General features: G+C 32.7%; 1 protein-coding gene across 3 annotated transcripts in view; it reads left to right on the forward strand.

Moving 5' to 3' along the window:
- LOC123005163 (protein argonaute-2-like) overlaps nt 1-6,274 on the forward strand; it is a 40,069-nt gene extending 33,795 nt beyond the window's left edge. For all 3 annotated transcript variants that reach the window (XM_044398806.1, XM_044398807.1, XM_044398808.1), the window contains exons 5-7: nt 2,841-2,948; nt 3,228-3,287; nt 4,817-6,274. In XM_044398806.1, coding sequence (XP_044254741.1) covers nt 2,841-2,948; nt 3,228-3,287; nt 4,817-4,903 — 255 coding nt within the window. In that variant the 3' untranslated portion in view covers nt 4,904-6,274. The remainder of the gene's footprint in view (nt 1-2,840; nt 2,949-3,227; nt 3,288-4,816) is intronic.
- Nucleotides 6,275-14,567: the final 8,293 nt, after the last annotated feature.

The raw sequence follows: 14,567 nt of genomic DNA on the forward strand, positions 1-14,567 counted from the left end.
CAGCTGCTACCCCTTGACTTTCACACGATTGACTTAACCCGACGTTTAGATCGAGTGTATTTTTCTTCAAGCGATTTTGTCGAGAAAAATTCAAGTTTTTACATTGGAAGTGAGATTAGGTTAGTGACAACAAAATAAAAAGAAACGAACGAAAAAGCTTAGTACTGAAAGTTTCTTGGATAGATACCTAATTGAGTTTCCAAGCACAAGACGCTCACAGAACATACGAAAGGAAAGTTTGGTTTAACTAATTTTTCTTCATCTTAACCTTAACATTTACTTTGAATTTATACTAACAGTTGAAAAGAATTCAGCTTAAATTACAAACCCTAAACAAAAATACATTTTCACACAACAGCAACTGTTTTACAGCGTTTATTTTTCCTTGGGGGATCTGCTGGCTATATCCATATATCACCGGCTTCATAAAATGGTGAAAAATGGGTGCTCACCCGCATATTGGCGATAACTGTAAAAAACGACGTTATGACGTTTCAGGGGATAATATCTCAACTAAAGAAAACTGTGAATTTTTTAGCAAATTTAATACCTAAAAAAATTCTTTAATACTTTTGTTGGAGACGCTGATTTTTGATTTTTGTTTACCTACACGTTCAATCTGAACCACCATCTTTTACAAGAAAACCGAAATTAAAATGTTCAGGAACTCATTTTCGTAGTAAATTGTCCTGAAAAATTATACCTTTTCTCGAGAGACAATTTTAAAACACACGGGTTTAGACATCAATAAATGATGTTTTATTTGAAACATTTGAGAGAGAAGAGTCGGATTACATGCTACATTACCATTCTCTCAAAGGTCGAAATATCAGCTATGACCCTTCTAAAACTCAGTGTCAAGTGACCCTTTTCCAAAGTTACACTTTCTGTCCAAACAGAACTTTAAGATGGGTGGAAGGGCAAAGTTTATAATAACGTCTGAGTATTAATAAGAGGAAAAATAAAGGAAGTTGTTTGGTTGGTAATGTGACCTAAAAGTTTTGTTTGGAAGCGATCTTAGTTGGGAAGTTGCTTCAAAGGATGTTAATAGACTGTGGCTTTATTAACTAGAGTCTTGCGAAAACATATTTGCTAAATATTTATTCAATTAGTGAACATATTTAATTTAAGTAAACATAACTCTATTTTTTTAATATAAGTTAAAATATATAAACTTTTGTAGTTAATAATGTAGAAAGTAAAGTTTCGTATGCCGGATACATCCTATAATAAAACTTTTGACAGGTTAGATTAATATTTTTGTGGAACAAAGGATACTTTTACACTTTTTTCTTTTGGAAAATTATGAGCAAAAATATAAATTGGCGTTTTATGAGAGGAACTCAATTGTGTAAAGTTTTAATGCGCGATTAAACTTTACTCAACAAAATTTTAAAATTTACGCTATTTTAAATAAATTTTCTGCAATATAATTTCAGCTTCCATAATATTAATTTCGGACTCCGGACATAATTCATGTTTAAACTGGCCTCGGGCATTTCAAGTCTAGGTTCTCCATTGCTTGGTTGGTTTAATTTTTCTGTCATCCTAGACCGGATGGTACTATACATATACAGACGAAATTAATTTAAACTTGTGGTTTTAGTTTTGTAATTAGCATATGTCTGTGGATTGTACAATTTTTGTTATTAATTTGTCTTAAAATTATTTCCGAACCTCCAGATGTTAGCGTTTTTAGGTAAACAACAGTTGTTTCTAAATCGTTAGCGTTTTCTTGATTCGCCCCTTAATTCTTTGCCGATTAATTAATAGGCCTGCTGACGCGAAGAAGTTTTTATAAAAGTATTAATTATAAAGCAATTACCAGTTTCTCGAGGCGTTAATTATAGTAATCACAATCCGTGCTATTATTTGATTAATATTTTCTTTAACTGGCTGATTGCTAATAAACCGTAGGGCAATTTTTCTTTGAACCGTGATCCATGGTATACTTAATTACACAACTTGTGAATAAATTTAATGCTGAGAGATTTGGGACTTGGGTCATTCTCATCACGTAATTTCGTAATAGGATTTCAAGGAGTCATCAGGATTACGCCTGCAATAGTCACAGTTTATTGCTATCGAATCAGTGACCGAGAAGTTCATTTTGATAATTCGGTTTGGAAGAATTGGACCGTCTTCAAATAGAAGTTTGTTTAAATAAGTTATCAAAAACTGCCTTTTTAAACTTTCAATCGCCGATAGTGTGAATTGTGAAAAAAAACTTTGTTTACTTTAAAAGTTAATAAAACAGGCATCTCTTTAATAACAGACCATTGATTTTTTGCTTAAATTTTAATATACTTAACCAAATATTTATTTGAAGACGGGATTGAAAACTCTGCGCATCAACGAATTCTGTATAAAACATCATGAACAAACATTTCCACTTTACTTACGCTTTATTTGTTAAAATGTTTTCACAGCATAAGCAAACAACTGAATTTTGAGTTCAAAATAAAAATTTTAATTTCAAAGATTGTATTTTGGTCTTCGAAGCAGAAATAAATCAACATACCTACTAAAAATGTAATTTCCATTCGGTTACTTATTTTTTAACGTCATTTATTGATGTCTGTCTCGGTTAATGAGGGAATTATAAAAGTTTTATGTCAGTAAGAACCTCGGTCACAAATCCAAATTCAATTTTGCTAAAAGTTCGGACGAAACGGCAAAAGGTTCAGATGAATTTAATTTGAATGTTTCAGGGGCAACTTTTCCATACAGATGAGATGGACGTTTATTACGCCCCAAACATTCTTAATTTATCGATGTCTGTTCTAATACAACATTTCCTAGTTTGCGATCAGATTCTCACCTAATTATCTTTGTTTCAGGAGAATATATCTTTCGTGATACCTTGGATAATTGGTTTTATAACTTTCATGGCACTGGAAGCTGTCGCCATGGTCTACTCCAATGTGCTTAGAGATCACGTAAACAGAGTAAGTGAAAGATATTTTGTTTATTTTGTGTCATTTTTTAATCTGGAAAGATCCAAGTAACTTGTTTTAATTTGCATGCCAGAGAGTTTTATTGTCTGTCGTCAAAACGGATTTACTGTTAACATCTTGAGGAGTTTATCTCAATTAGTTGCCGGAATAGTTGAGCGATAAACACTTCTTCCAGTCAATTCATTAACCGAGTTGTAGGTTTTACTAAGAGAGGGTTTTCGAGAAGGTACAAACTTTGTTACAGGGTTATAATGCTTGTGCTTTTTTCAGCAATTTGACGCCTTGTGCAAAGCTGAAGTGGCATTTTTTATCTCGAGGACACTAATTAATGTAAGTTAATTTTAAGCTTAGATTTCTGTAGGGATTATGATACTATTTTGACTGTTTAAGTAGGATTTGCAAGAATCATGGTTCGTGAACACGCATGTAAAAGCTGTTCATTTTATATTCTCTAATATCATAACACAACTGGTTAAATATTTTGAACGCACTGAAACAGTAAGCAAAACACTACACAAATTGTGTTAACAGAAAAATAATCCAACTAATTAAAGGGAGAATCTGAATATTCCATCCGTTCATTTACATTCAGAATATAAATTAGAAATAATTTTATTTGCAGCTTTTAAGTTTAAATAGCATTGAGAAGTCCGAGTTATCAAGCTAATTGACACGCTCGGGGCTAATAGAGAGGGAAGAATTGCCTTAACCAAGCTTTCATTATTTTGATTTCAGAGTTTATTATATGACGCAAAAATGTCAAAAGATGCTCATAAATAACTAGTGAAACTTGTTTAGCAAACATGATTTTCATAATAACTGTATAAACTTTTTTTGTTCTGGGCAGCAACATTCCCATGTTATTATCCATGTTGATTTATTGAATTTTTATGTTTAACAAAATAAAATCTTGTTTTGCTTTTTGTGATCCTTATTTCTAATACGCCAGCTCTTACATTTTCTTATTTGCTTCATATCCAAAGCGAAAAACTTTAAAATGTAATTTTGTAAGAGAATGTCCCGCATCCCGCATGACTGAGACAAATCACTGATTTTCTTGAACTGACAATGTAAAAATTGCAAGCAATTTTCTATTTCCCAAAGAATGTTTAATAATCTTTTTATTGTTAAATACAATAGTTATCAAAATTTAATAAAGCTAACTTGCCGCTTTTACCTCAACATTGAAGAGTCATGAGAAGAAACAGTTGAGGTCACTTATTTCAAAACTCACAGTTTCACAAAGACACAGATAAGCTCTCTGAGAGAATAGAACTTTGAAATTAAACTTTATAATGCCGAATTGAATGCATATGCAGTTTTCTAAATATGCACTCTTAAACAATGACAAAAGATGTAGGAATCAACTGTCAAAATGAATAGATTTCTAAAATTCGTTAATTAATAATAAGTAATTACATTTGAAATTAGAACGAAATGAAATGAATGAAATTAGAGATGAGATTATATCTCTGAAATTAGCAGCAGCTACTCTTATTTTCCCTAAATTACAAGATACTAGACAATTGCAGGATAAAAAGGACAAATTAACGAAACAATTATTTTGTTTTTATCAAAGAAGAGTTAAGTACAATTTCGTCAAAACTTAATTAAGCGGTACTTAATTAAAGTCTACTTCAAGCTTTGTGACCAGAATTCTCGTCTTTAATTAAGAACTTGAAAAGCACTTTTTTAATGCTTATTTATTGTAGCTTTGAGCATTCTCATGAATCATAAAATAATTATTGTTCAATACGTTGCAATTACTAATTGCTCGTAGAATGATTAATTAGTGAATGCGTGCAAATTACCATCGGCCACATCGATGGCCGTCGTAACTATCGTTTATTGCGTTTCAGGTTGCGGCCATTGGAGGCGTGATGCGATTTTGCAATTTGCTCCGTGCCGGAATCACCTGGAAGGGCCCGGAAGTGATCGAGCTATGATGCAGGAATTCGTACACCGACGAAGACGGTCTTGGCTACGGTTACGATTCCGACAGCGACTGCTCGCTTTTGGTCGGAGTGTCATCTTCGTCGTCCAAATCACTGGGAAGCGACGGTTCAGAATTTGTCTGACATATCCGGTGCGCTAGGGGTTAATGGAATATGCGTGAATCGAGCCGAATTTCACATGAAGAAATTGAGATTAATGAAATTTAGTTACGATTTGCGAATTTCCGCTTCGAATAGTTGAATATTAAATACCAAAGGACTTTCAAGTTAGCGTAAGCATAGGATCATTTTTTATTGTGCCAACTATGTTAGAGTTTTGTTATGGGGGCTGTTGCAGGGTGCTTATTATTGTTGCTGAAGCACTCGTGTTATATTTATGAAAAAATTTTTGACTTGACACTTTTTCAAGTAGATTTTGCGTTTCTTAATGGGGTTTGAATGAACTGAAAAGTGTTGGGCAATATTTTCTACTCCACAACAGGGTGAAATTAATAATTGAAAAATAAGAAAAACACTGTTTACTTTGAGTTCATTACAACATAAGAGTTTTTTAGTAATAAAACAGAAAAATTTATCTTTTTATATATTTTTTATGATAAATAGCAATGGTTGCAAATATTTAGTAAKTTATTTATTTGTGTACTTAATAATGAAAACCAGTGATCTTAATAAGTAGACATCAATAAAGTAAAGTGCAACTTAGTCACATTTTTTTCAAACTTTTTTGAATTCTCCAATAAAAAAACATCTCGTAACATTTACCTAGTATACTTGTCTGTCGACTTCATAGGTTTTATCTATTATTTATCATTTTCTTTGTTTTTATTATCAAACAATTTTACAATTATTTCACTTGGTTTTGATTTTGATCTCATGATTAATGTTATCTAACTTAAAAGTGTAATGCTTTTGGGAGTTAGTTGATTGCAAATCTGATGGCTGCAATTTACATCATGTTTATGTACTTTAAGCATTAAGATGGTTTACTGCTCTACTAGTCTCTACAAACTAGTGACACTTTTACTTTGTTGTAGTTTGGTTACATAACTTGTAACTTGTAACAATTACGAATAATTGAATTGAAATGAAATTTTTGTGTAATTACGGAAACTTAATTTATTTACTCTTTATGAAACGGCAGTATTGACTTTTGTGGTAATTTTAATTTTGTGGTAATTTTTAAGCCGACAATAACGCTAACGTAGAACTGGCAACAATGGTTTAGATGGTTAACACCAATTTCTTTTGATTTGTGCAAACATGAAAAATTTATATTTTTATGTGAAGACATTGTGCAAGATTAAATATGATAATACCATGATTTAAGGTGAATTTGTAACAGTTTTGTGTAAATTTAAAATAAATATCTACAAAAATGTGCTTTAAATTTATTTCACCAATCTGCTTACTTGAGCAATTTACCTGACGAAGAAAATCCTTGGAATTTATGGTCGATTTTTCCGCTTGTTCACGATTCAGACAAACAAAACGCTTTGTCGTCGAAAAATTGATCATCGAATAGGATTTTTCACAATTACAGCAAAACACAGTAAGAATGATTTATATTCACACTTCCCGTTTTACCATTTTACACTGAAGTACACTCAAATAAAATCTTTTTTATGCCAAGCTGAGAAGAATTACGTCTCATTTACGTGCGTTTGGACAGCCTTAGGGTGAAATAAAATCCTACTTGGAATTTCATCCAATAAGAAGAATACGTGTGTAATGCGGAAAATTTATTTAAAAGGAGAATTTTCCAGATTAATCGTTCCAGTCCACCGCTTTGTGACAAATGAAGTGCAGAAGATTCGTTGTAATTTGTGGCTAAACCATGGAGTGTTGTGGGCCATAAATCAAGATGTGTAAGAGATTGAATTGCATTAACCTAACTTTAACTGGTTTTTGTAACAGGAATCTATTGTTACAAGGACTCTAAGAAATTTCTCTGGAGAACACGCCCATGATGTGCTCCACAATACACAATTTATTTCACTTGTAATATACTCAAAATATTCTCTCGGGAAAATTTCACGAAAAGTTGTAACAGTAATTTGTAGTTAGTACATGAAGAAAAATGCTTTATTTCAAACAATAAATAAAGGAAATTACAATAAAAAATAAAATTAAAATTAGTTTTTGGATAAAAATTAAGTTTCATAAAAGCTTTTATCCGGCTGAGATGTACATCAAGTACAGCAGAAAATACGCAACTTTTTATTGATCTAAACAAGAAGAAAAGAGCTTTTAGCCTTGTATATACCAATGTCAACAATGCTAAAAGCTCTCATTAAACTGCAGAGCACATATCCACTCCCAAACCTAAACTGTTAAATCTCCAATAAATCTTATTCGTGGAAAAAGAAATTAAGAACACTTAACTACGCCCTTGTATTGATTTTAAGCTTTCCTTCTTAATTACTGTTATTATTACCGTTACAGTGTTATCAACTTATCAGGTTTACAATAAAAAGTGTTGAGACAATAAAGGTTTTGTTTTTATTTTGCATCAGAAAATATATTCGATCAGAAAAGTACAAAGTTACATTTGTTAAATCACAATATTTTTGTTTCTTTAAATTTTAATTAAGTTTTTTCCTTAATCAGTCGTTTGTTTACTATTTTCACCCCGTCAAAACAATATTGACTTGTCTGGTTAGTCGCATTCCTCGCAACACTGGCTTGTGTACGGAAAAAAACATCTGATGTAGAATATTTTTTGTAAATTGCTGCTTCCGTGTACAAATAAAAACCCTCATTTCCAATAAAACACCCAATAAAAGATTCATCTGATCGCACCCTCGCTATCACAACAGTCACGTTCACTTAATAAAACCGAAAAACTGTCACAATATCGAGCACCTATCCAACAAACCACCCTAAATTAATTGAAATTCTTTCAGTTGTTTGCGACAACCAGTATAAATGTGGAAAAAGTAATTGCCGAGTTGGGAGTATGTATGCACATACTACGGCTTCGAGAAGCTCGTTTTAAAAAAGCAAAAATAAATAAGAGAAAACCTTTCAACACAGATGAATGCGGACTATTTCATGTGTCAACTGCGTACGTGAGAGACTTGGGGCTGGGGTGATCTTCTCCAAGACACAAAAGAGGGAGGAAGAATGTGACAGAATCTGGGCGCTTTTACCCCTAAACAAGAGACTTAAAATTACAAGTCAAACAAAAGATGACAAGGCACACAACATTGCGTACATTTAATTTTTGATTTTAGCTTTTGTGTAGATTTACGCTATTTCCTGTTATTTCTTTATACGACTTACAATTCAAGCAAGATCAAAAACGACGTCAATTCAGTATTCATAAACATTCACCTTCTTTCTTGAACATAGTATGTATCTCTAGGTCTCGATGCGACCTTAAATTTTATTTTTAAATTCAAAGCGTAAAACCTTAAAATTATATCAACTTCCTCTCAGGACACACATGACAAGCAGCAATTTCTTGAATACTTTGCGTGTAGTGTCTGCAAGAAAATTTATTACCATCTCCTCAGGCGGTCTTAAAATCAACATATCATTACAACAATTAAGTTCTTATCAGAGGCTCTTTTTAACGACTCAGCTACTTGGATGACAAATTCATTACACTTTAGTTAGATGAAACGAGAATTGGTTAATAAAAGGGTGAGATAAGTTTATATAAAAGTGAAAAAGTGAAAAAAAATATGATAATTTGGTTTCGAGTCTTCGCAAGTGACATATTTGCTAATTGCATTAATTTTTGTAGAAGCATGCACATTAAATCAGTCTCTGCTGAAACTTTAGCATCGCTTTTGAAAAGACTAACTTTATTCAAATGTTGTATTGGAATCGTGGCTTTTCTAAGTGAGTGTAGTTTTTAGTCAGTAATCCGGTTGCGATATTTCTCGAACTTTTTAGCGAGTACTGGTGCTCCGGGTGGTTTAACTAGAAACTTTTAACTTTTTGTAACAAAATTTTCACTGTTCGGAGATCACTCTTTCAACATATGTAGCGGTCCAAAGGTTGTGATTGGGGAGGAAATAATAATTTTGATGTAGGCTCAGCTACCGGAAGCTGGACTCTAATGTATCATTTAGGTATGTGTGCCCTTGTTAATTAAAGGTCGGCCAAATTGGAAAACTTGGCGAAATAGTTTACCAATCCAATTAGGAAGCATCAAATCGATTTCGGTGAGTGCCTGCCTATCCGTCAGTAGTTCTTGTTCACAAACGTAGGTCGTTAGCGATGGGTGAGCGGAATCACGCGTTGAAGCCTTCTGTAATAGTTGGGATGGCTTTGTTAACGTCCCGCCGGCAGCAACAATGTTCAATTTGGTGCCAGATTTCCTTAGCTGAGAGAATGTTATCGACGTCTGACACCGCACAATGCGTTTTTCCTCTCTTTAATACGTTGTCAGCACAAAAAGACCTTTTCGAAACTCGGACACAATGAAAAATCGAAATGTCTTATTCCCCAACGGGAATACATCGACAGACCCATTCCGGAGCTGTTTGGATTAGACACCCTCTTCACCAACAAAAACCGTCCTTGATCGTGGTGTAATTAATAGTTTAGATGTTAATAAGCGCGCTAAATCGGTGATTTAAATTCAAAACTGGGTTCGTAGAAGGCGAGTCGAACCTAATCTGGTTTTACTATTTCACTGATTTTGAAATAGACTCCAGAGAAACCTCTCAGCCAGGGTGTAATCTAATATTGATTTCAGTGTTGCTTGGCTAGACCATTAGGAGAATAAAAGACACTAATAATTTATCTTTTAACTAAGTCAAAGAGCATTTTCGCCAACTTGCAGCAACAAGTGACGAAATTGAGACACTATAGTGTTGCAATGACGTCATTTTGTACACTGGCGGACACGAAATTTTGGACGATTTGTCATTCGACTGACATAAAAATATAAAACGGGCCTTAGGCAACTAACCTCACTTTCGGTTTTTGTAATTTTTGTTCAGATAGCTAGAGAAAAAATGACAACAAAGGAAAATAATTTATTGAACTTATATAAAAACACGTATTGCTGGCATTATTGTTTCGGAAATTCGACTCCAAAAATAAATTTCAACAAAAAATTTCAAATTTTAGTTTCAAACGTCAATCATAATGACAATAAAGCGTGGCTTACATTTTTTGAATTTACATAAATTTGATGTCCAAAATTCCGTGTCCGCTAGTATATTAAAAAAAGATGAGTACTGTAATAAGTGATACTAATTTAACAGTGCAGACACAAGCACTTAATTTTCTATTATTGAAAATTGTTTAAATAATAAAATTGTTGAATACTTTGTGATTATATTGTAGTCATTTTTTACATATTGTTTCAATGTAATGCAGAGCCAATTTTACGTTAAATTAACTTTGTTAAGAGATAATTGTAGAGAGCGGCTTAGAGATTTAAGTGTAAATAAGCAGCTTCATTTTATTGTTTCACTACATCTTGCTGCATTAGTCATCAGATTTTGCAGGAACCCAATGTTCACTCGTATTACCCACAAAACAGTTGTCTCAAAACCGACACTAAAGATTAAATATAATATTAGGCTGTGTTTTAGTATGTTATCTCAGTTGGATCGATTTTGTATCAACTATCACAAAATAATAATTTCGTGATGTAATTAGTTTTTATGTTGCACATGAAATGTTGATACAAGAAACTTTGTAAGCTTCCTTTGAAGACTACAACCAATATCCTCGCATTTTTCATATGACAGATGGTTGAATTTCGGTAAACAACTTTCAGAGAATACTCCACCTTGAGGTCTGCGATTTTTGTCTTTGCTTTACGAGCCATAAAAATGAGTCACCTATTTAACACCGATCCAACTTTTTAATTAAGAACGTTGAAAAGCCCCAACGTAGTGGGTAATAAATGATTTTTTCACTAAAAAGGAATGTGCAATAAAAAATTAATGATGATTTTTTCTGAAAACTTTGTTCTTTAATTAAACAAAGTTCCTAGTGGAGAAAGGTTCGTATTTTATGCCCAGGTGCAAAAGAGTTTTCCATTTCCAGCGCAAAGTCGTTTAAATGTTTGCAATATTTCATCCTTACATACACTCAGGGTGTAGCGGTTGCAGGTAGTTTCCGGCTACACAGCCTCTTGCACTTCGCCCGAGTTTGATGCAAGTTCCAACAACTCTCTTCACGACCTGAAATCAATTAAGATTACATCGAAACTGCTCCATTCCTCAAAAGCGGGCCGTTTAGTTGACTATTTGCACCGTGCAAGCAAAGTTTACAATAGAGCTTTGGAAGTTTTAATTGAAATACAACTTGCCTGATAATCCATGTTACAAGACACTTCTTGCAGGAACTCTTCATCGTTTTCGACAGCTGGATGTTCATTGTCCAGCAAGATCTCCCTGGATTGCCCCATAATTCGCGTCACAATAAAAAACAATACTGTTATTCGTAAAATGACCAGTGCCATTGATTTAGTTCGCTTCAACCGAATTTTTGTAGATATATCTACTCTCGAAGAATCCCTCCAAGCGTTTATTGACGCACTGGAATCTTTCTCTGCATTTAGTTTTAATTAAATGAAGCTGTTGCTAGGGTTTTAACGGCCAGATATCGATAGTGTTCTTGCGTTTTCTTTGAAACCAGCGAGGCGGAAATAAGGATTTTGGTTGATGCAGAGATGATTGATGTTCGTTGGCATAGTTTGCACATGAAATACAGGATGATAAAGGAAGTGTTGCCTCGAATCCCACTGAAAGCAATTCCTTTACAGTATAGTCGTGTCGTGTAGCTGGAAACAGCCTTGACATTGAAGGTAATCAAGCGAAAGAACATTCTGTAATTTTAGTTACTGTCAAGGCATCCTTTGTCCCACATCGACGTGACATGGGAGATGTGAAACAAGAAAGTGGAAAAATTAACGAGAGAATGGCGTAAAAGAAAGGTCGCAATCCGAATGTGAAGACTTTTTCATTATATTTTTGATTACTTTTCTGGGGATCGATGTAAAACTTTTCTAACCATTTGATTCGATAATAATTTGTAACCCGTTGTTCATGGCCGGCACATCTGTTAGATATAAACGCGACATTGTTTGTAACTGCTTCCATTTAAACGTTGAAATGAATGTGATGTACGTTCTGTGCAATAAAACTACTTGAATATTGGAAAGTGGGTATCCATATATCACTACTGCACTTTCAAACACGCTAATTACGTTTTGGCGATTTGATATTCAAATGTTATTTGCAGAAATCATGAAACGCAATTAATTAATTTTTGAGTATTTATTTTAATGTATATCAATATTTGTGATTATTACATGAAATAAAATTTATGCACTTTAATAGCTTTATTACAATTAGATCTGAACAGAGCTTTTTTTTTAAGTTTTCACTACTAAATAGAATTTATCACAAATTTGAACTATAATTACCAGGTAAATTATTAGATTTTTTTATTAAGTTTAGAAAAAATATTTGCTGCTTTGTTCTTGGTCTACAAAAAATGTGTTATTTGTATTTTATGGCAAAGTGTTTTTCCCGCACGTTCGATGGAGTTTTATTTTCGACCGACAGACTCAATCAAAATCATTTTCACGTGAAATAAAAAACACTTACTTACTTGAAAAATAATTGCTTTATTTTTAATATATTCTGAAAACGTATATGAATATTTTCGTTCACTAATTAAATAAATTGTGGTTGTTGCGAAAACTTACCTAAATGTCTCTTATCTTTATTTGAATAAAGTTTTACTTTGAATCTTACAAAAGTTAAAATTTATTTCTTTAAACTTCGATGTAGTACACTGATAAGTAGGTACCTAATAAATTCCCTCAACTGTTTTGTTGCCACTGGCAAGCCAAAGTAATCCTGAAAATATCAGGTTTCTTTTAAATTGAATAAATTCGACTTGGAAGATGAACTGAAATAAAAGAAAACTCAACTTATTTAGAAAATACGAAGCTTTTGGTCTAAATTAAACGCTTCCATTTTATCATCAATGAATAATTTACTGTATACAAATGTAATTTTGTTCGAAGATCAAATTGAAGTGCTTTCAGCTTTTTTGCATTTTAAATTCAAAATATCATTAAATCAAATTATTTTTTAAGGATCGATGAAATTCTTAACGATTTTTTACAACGCTTCCAGCTTTTATTGTGTAAATCCACCAATGTCCAATAAATTTAACTTAAAGTTGCTCAAGTGAATAATACCGACCGAGTCTTGTAGTTGCATTCCTCCACTTTGTCGCACAATTGTTAGAACAATTAATGTTGTGTGCTTCAGATGTGTCTAAACGGGAGTCTAGTAGGAATGCTAGTGTGCTTCAGGCACCATCTAAGCGTTTCAAAGTTATCATTAATTAGATTGGAAGTTCTATGACTCGAGGCAATAATAGGGTTGATAAAACTAGAGATGGATCGATGTGGGTGACGCGTTTTAAGATCACTGAGTTTCCGATGATATGAATATCAATTAATCTTGCGTTTGTGTTGAACCGCACAACTTGCAGATTGATGAAGTTGAAAGGAAGTGCTTCTGTTTCAAGACGGCTCAATTGATTAGGAAATTGTTCATTAAAATAGGTGATTGCGATGCCTCCGGCTTCCGAAGATTATCTCGTTCCTGCTGATTGCCAAACCAAGTGAGAGGGATTTTTTATAACCGATACAATCATCGAAAAAAAGCAATAGAATACTGAAAAAGTTGCTAAGCCGTGCTTCGGTAAAAAATCCATCAGTAAATATAAAAAATTTAAACTCATTCTTTTTTAACTTTAATAAAACAGTTTTTACCAAATCCATTATGTACCTATAATGCAAGCTAAGTGCATTTTAATTTTTAAACTAAAGTTAAAAAAGTGTATACCTACCTATTTATGAAACAAAAAAAATCTGAAAGAAAATAAAATTTGTCTCGGTGATGACTTTAAAACAATAACCCAGGAATAACCCAGGATTGGATTTACAAGAGAAAAACATTTTTGAAACCAGCAAATCTGTAATTAAAACTTCATTATTCTAACTCAGTAGAAAGAAAAGTTCATTTTTCTCTTGATTTTGGACTAATTTGGAATAATTTTTTTCTGCTTTTTAAGGACTTTTAAGGATGTGATAGGACTCACATTGGCGGTTTTATTATTTTTATTATTTATTTACGCAAGTTAAACAACAAAAATGTTTGTGAATAACCTAACTTTAATAAACAGCAACTCAAAGAAACAGCTTTAAGGTAAAAACCAAAGTCATTTTTAACAAGAACTATCATTATTTAATTAATTAATTAATTGTCAAAGTGACATATAGTTGTCAAATAATTAAAACAGCCAATGTGATAAGACTTAAAAATCAGTCCAAAAGCAAGAGAAAAATGAACTTTTCTTTCTACTGAGTTAGAATAATGAAGTTTTAGTTACAGATTTGCTGGTTTCAAGTAAAGCAAAAACTTTTTTTCCTTTGCAGTTTTGGCGTAAAATCAAACATTTTTGTAAACTTCGGGGACATACTGTATAGTAATGCCTGTTCAACTAAACTAGTAAAAAAAGGAAAATTCTTATTAGCACTCTTTGTAGGGACAATCCTTAAATTACAGTGGTATCACTAAACTAACAAAGTGCTAACAAAGCCGACCAAAAACTGATGATTGCTTAACAGTGTAGTTCCGCCATCTGTTACATAACAGCC

Source organism: Tribolium madens, unplaced genomic scaffold (assembly GCF_015345945.1).
Source record: "Tribolium madens isolate multiple individuals breed KSU strain unplaced genomic scaffold, Tmad_KSU_1.1 Scaffold_20;HRSCAF=117;Tcas5.2_LG4, whole genome shotgun sequence".
NCBI lineage: Eukaryota > Metazoa > Arthropoda > Insecta > Coleoptera > Tenebrionidae > Tribolium > Tribolium madens.